Source organism: Taudactylus pleione, unplaced genomic scaffold, assembly GCF_031769625.1.
Source record: "Taudactylus pleione unplaced genomic scaffold, aTauple2 ptg000041l, whole genome shotgun sequence".
NCBI classification, from domain to species: Eukaryota; Metazoa; Chordata; class Amphibia; order Anura; family Myobatrachidae; genus Taudactylus; species Taudactylus pleione.
This window is the reverse complement of record NW_028284443.1, coordinates 57,645,723-57,650,340: the sequence shown is the minus strand read 5'-3', so window position 1 is coordinate 57,650,340 and position 4,618 is coordinate 57,645,723. Positions and strand designations below refer to the sequence as shown.

The 4,618-nt window shown below is 45.6% G+C and overlaps 1 protein-coding gene across 1 annotated transcript; it reads right to left on the bottom strand.

The window, feature by feature from the left end:
* Positions 1-1,034: 1,034 nt before the first annotated feature.
* On the bottom strand, positions 1,035-3,761 carry SOX21 (SRY-box transcription factor 21). Its single transcript, XM_088457064.1, has one exon. The coding sequence runs from the start codon at positions 3,104-3,106 to the stop codon at positions 2,291-2,293; it is 816 nt and encodes a 271-aa protein (XP_088313190.1). The 5' UTR covers positions 3,107-3,761; the 3' UTR covers positions 1,035-2,290.
* Between the last annotated feature and the right edge of the window lie 857 nt (positions 3,762-4,618).

The window sequence follows — 4,618 nt, the reverse complement described above, 5'->3', positions numbered from 1 at the left end:
TGAGGATAGATTTAAAAACACATTATTCTCCAGTCAGGAGCAGGAAGTTCCTTGTTGAAAAATGAGGGGCTGGTACAAAAGGGAAAGGATAGTCTTGAAAGGATTTAATTAACCGTGTCAGGGATAATTACCCCTGGACAGCCCAAATTAGTTTTGCATAATCACTCCCAAACAGATGAATATTGCAGCTCCGTAAGGTCTAGATTGAATGCGTATTTTATAAAATTTTATCTGATATATATATATATATATATATATATATAATAAACTGTAACAATATAGGAAACATCAATTTTCTTCAATATCGCATTTTATGTTAAGAGTTAATTTCAGGCCAAAATCTAATATGCTTTATCATCTTAATAATTTAAAGATTACACTTAATAGGAATAATTTCTATATTTAGTGGACACAAACCTGTAGATTGTACAAGTAGATTTTGTTTTCATTAGATCATCGATATTTATTGGCCCATCCCCGTAGATTTAGGTCCCTTTGAGGAAATTACAAAGATTTTATTGGGGAGCTCTTCTGCTAACAAGATAAAATGTCCATGGAACTTTCGCCTCTTAAAATGTTACAGGACACCTTGCTAATATCCTGCGAGGCTCAGTGTTCTCAATGGCCTCTGTTCTGCTAAATCATGAATGCCTTTTTTAAGATAATACAACGACTTGTTTTTTATCTTCTTTCCTTTTCACGATTAAAATGTGATAAATCAGGTTTTTGGCTCCGGATAACAATGACTTGATTTAGATTTCCTGGTAAATCCATTCAAGAGGGAAACAAAGACAGCCTTTGGGGGATAAGTTACACTTCACCTGGACTAAGCACGTAAGGGCAATTCAGATAAAAATCTTGTTAGTATATTCAACAAGAAATAGAAGATTTTCCCCCCCTTTTTAGCTATAATGGGTTTTATTTCAGGTCTTTGTACGGTGTTGAACAGAGTACTATGAATCCCACTACACATACCTTGTCATCCAATATTAAACCAGATCTTGACACACACAAAATAACACATTTAAATTAAATTGTTAAAACCAAGATTTTTTTCTTTACTTTGTATTACAGAAGCCAAAATAAAAACTGAAAAGTACATGTTAGCCAGCTCCATTCACAAATATTAGTCAAAATATACACATTACAAAAAAATAAACCAAGAACTTAACAGTGGCTGGGTGGGACTTGGTCTAAATGCTATCATTATTATTATTATAATTATTATCATCATCTTCAGCTGTGACAGAGCTGGACCTTCGGTGGGAAAATATAGCACGAATTTGCAAATGCTCATGAGCATTCCAAGTTTGCAAAAAATATTTTGTCCCGATTGGTCCAAACTGTTTATATTCTTCTAAACAATAAATATACAATTAACAGACAAAATGTCTGGTAGAGCTTGAAACGAATTTGCAATCAATAAGTAACACATCATATATTTTAATTTTTTTCTTTCTGTAACTAGAACTTACTTAGACTTGGGATAATAAGTGAGCAGCAAGTTTTTGTTTAAAGACCTATTATCTTCAATGTACACATTTACAATCACATAATCGACCCTGCTGTACTTTCCAGTGTCACAGGCTTTACTGTGCATGAGAGTTATCAGCCATTATCTAATACATTACATTTCCTGGAGGTTATGAAAAGATCAGCCCATCATTAGTAGACAAAAAGTTCTTGTACAACTGATGTGTAACCATGTTTGAACAGGGGCACGGTGTAACGGTGCACCGGTGTATGGGAGATAAGTTTGATGGATGGGAAGGATACAAGTTTACCAGATCCCAAATCCATCAAGAAGAGCTTTCCTGTGTGTAAGTGTTCAGCTAGTGCCTGCAGGTTAGAGAGGTCAGTATGTCCATGTCCTGACATGTATCCATCCATTTCAGAAGTGCAGAAAGAGGCAAAGGGTGATTTCTGAAATGTCTGTAGTTTGTTGGGTGACCGAATCCCATGGGCACCACTTCAGTAGCAGAGGGACTTGCATAGCACATGAGATTACAAGTCCCTCCACACTGAAGGACCTTGAGATGCACAGTGATCTCTATAAGGTAACACATATATGACCTGTGCCAGTGACAGCCGGGGTATCACCACAAATGATCACATATGTCCTTGTTTTAAGTGTTTTCACAGCATAAAAAGACAGAAAAGCCAGTGATGGTGCATGACAGCTAGTCATTCTGCACGGAGGCTCCCTGCCCTAGGGTTGAGTCCATGTGTCCCACATGAAGTGACACCTGGGTGGTGCACTGACACTGCCCTTGCCAGGGCAGCCATTTTGTCATAAAGCTGCTGCATAGGCTGTTGTGGGGTAAGGGTCCAACTGAGGTTTGCCCATACCCGGGAATAGGATGTAGGCTAGAGGGGGTTGCAGTCCCGGACTGGGCCACCCCGTGCAGTTACATGGGATCATATAGCCTGGGTTCCCAGGAGAGGGGTGTGAGTGAGTGTGACCTCCACTGGCAGCTGCGGCTGCTGCTGCAGCAGCTGCCACCCCGGGGAAGGCACCACCACTGGACGGTGGGTATCCCAGAGATGAAGCATAAGGGAGGCCGGAAGAGCTGGATGTGATCTCTGCCATCTTTGAGCTCAGGTCAAACAGGGAATAGGGGTTGTTAGCACTGCCAGCTGCCGCTGCCGCCGCCGCCGCAGCGGCTGCCGCAGACTGAGGGAAGAAGACCCTGGCGGCGGCCGCAGCGGCGGCAGCAGCAGCCTTCTCCGGATTGGACAGCAAGGAGTCAGTGAGCATCCCAGCCCCGTGTAGCCCGGAGACCTTCAGTCCCTCATGGTCCCCTGCCAGACTGTAAGGCATGGGGAACGCGAACTTGTCCTTCTTCAGCAGGGTCTTGGGCTTCCTACGGGGCCGGTACTTGTAGTCCGGGTGCTCCTTCATGTGCATGGCTCGCAGCCTCTTGGCCTCATCAATGAAGGGTCTCTTCTCTGTCTCTGTCAGCAGCTTCCACTCTGCCCCCAGCCGCTTGCTGATCTCCGAGTTGTGCATCTTGGGGTTCTCCTGGGCCATCTTCCTCCTCTGAGCCCTGGACCACACCATGAAAGCGTTCATGGGTCTCTTCACATGGTCCACCGGCTTAGCCATCTCCACCTGTGCCTGTCACCCCACGCTGTGTCCTGCACGTCCAACCACCGGCACGCTGACAGGGCTGTGGCAGATCAGGGGGTCATCCTACGTGTCCTGTCACTGATAGCAGGGTGAGTGTGGCATTACCTGTGCGCTAGCTGTGGCCGTACCCTCACTTCCAGGCTTCCTGGCTTCTCAGTGGGGCTGTCCCGGCTCTCTCCAGGCAGCCGCTGAGAAAGTTACTGTCCCGACCGGGCAGTGCCGGAGTCACTGGTGGTAGGCTGGGGTCACTGGTGGTAGGCTGGTGTCACTGGGCTCTGCCTGCTGGCAGTATATGTGCGGGCTGCTCCCTCCTGTGCACTCAGCAGTCAGTGCGATCCAATGCCTGATCCCTGTACTCTACGCCTCTATCCGCTCCCCGGGATCATTGCCCAGCACATCTCCGGGACGTCTCAGTCTGCTGCCTGTCAGTAGGTCTCGCAGTAACCCGCCCGGATGGCATGCTCGGCTGCTACAGTGCGTGGGGGTCACCGGGGTGTAGTGCTGTGCGGACTGTGCTGCCCTGAGTGAGCGGGGATCGGATCTCAGCACCAGGTGCAGCACGCAGGAGTTGGCCAAGTTTCTTCCCTCTGTTCTCCACTCCCCCTGTCTGTGACTGAGGGAAGGCGAGGATGGTAACTGAAACTGGGCGGGAGGGAAAGGTGGGTGTGTGGCTGGGGGTGCTGGGGAATGTGTAGTAGGGTCTAAGGGTGGGAGGGGCGGCGGGAGCTCACTCTCCTGCTGCGTGCGTCCTGCACTGCGACCCCGAGACCTTGCAGAGCCCACCTGCTGGGTTACCTGTGCGGTCACTGCCTGTTCCCGGGGACCACGGGTCATCTGCTGACATTAAGAGTAACATATTTCACAGGGTCAGAAAGGGCTGACGAGCAAAGCAACACATTATTTTTATCACATAGCTGACACCTCCTTAATTATAATTATGGAGATTATTTATATTTCAATAATACAATTACTCTCTCGCGTAGTAATATTGTTTTAGTATGCATATAGTATACTACTATTTTTAATATTATTGTACTAATATAATTAGATGATAGATAGATAGATAGATAGATAGATAGATGATAGATAGATAGATAGATAGATAGATAGATAGATAGATAGATAGATTAGAATTAAAACTACCTGTAAAGCATAAACTAAGCTGCAAAATGCCATAGCCTATAGGTGACACTTGCTTTCTGTAAATTGCTCTCCTGTACCAGTGTCCACCCTGTGCAATCTCTGGCCATCTGCTAGTTGCTGTACTAATTGCACAACCCAAAATTAAAACGTTTGAAACATGAGGTGAGCTGTGATTAAATAAAGCCAGAACCTGAGGATTACATTGTTACACCTTTCCTCTGACGGTAGTGGGACATTACTTGTCTGGACAACATTGTGTGTGTGTGATGTATCTGATGCCCCAGAGGGACTCATCAGTCATAAACCGAACAGGTAAAATATGAAGTGCTATTGGCAAGTGTTGAG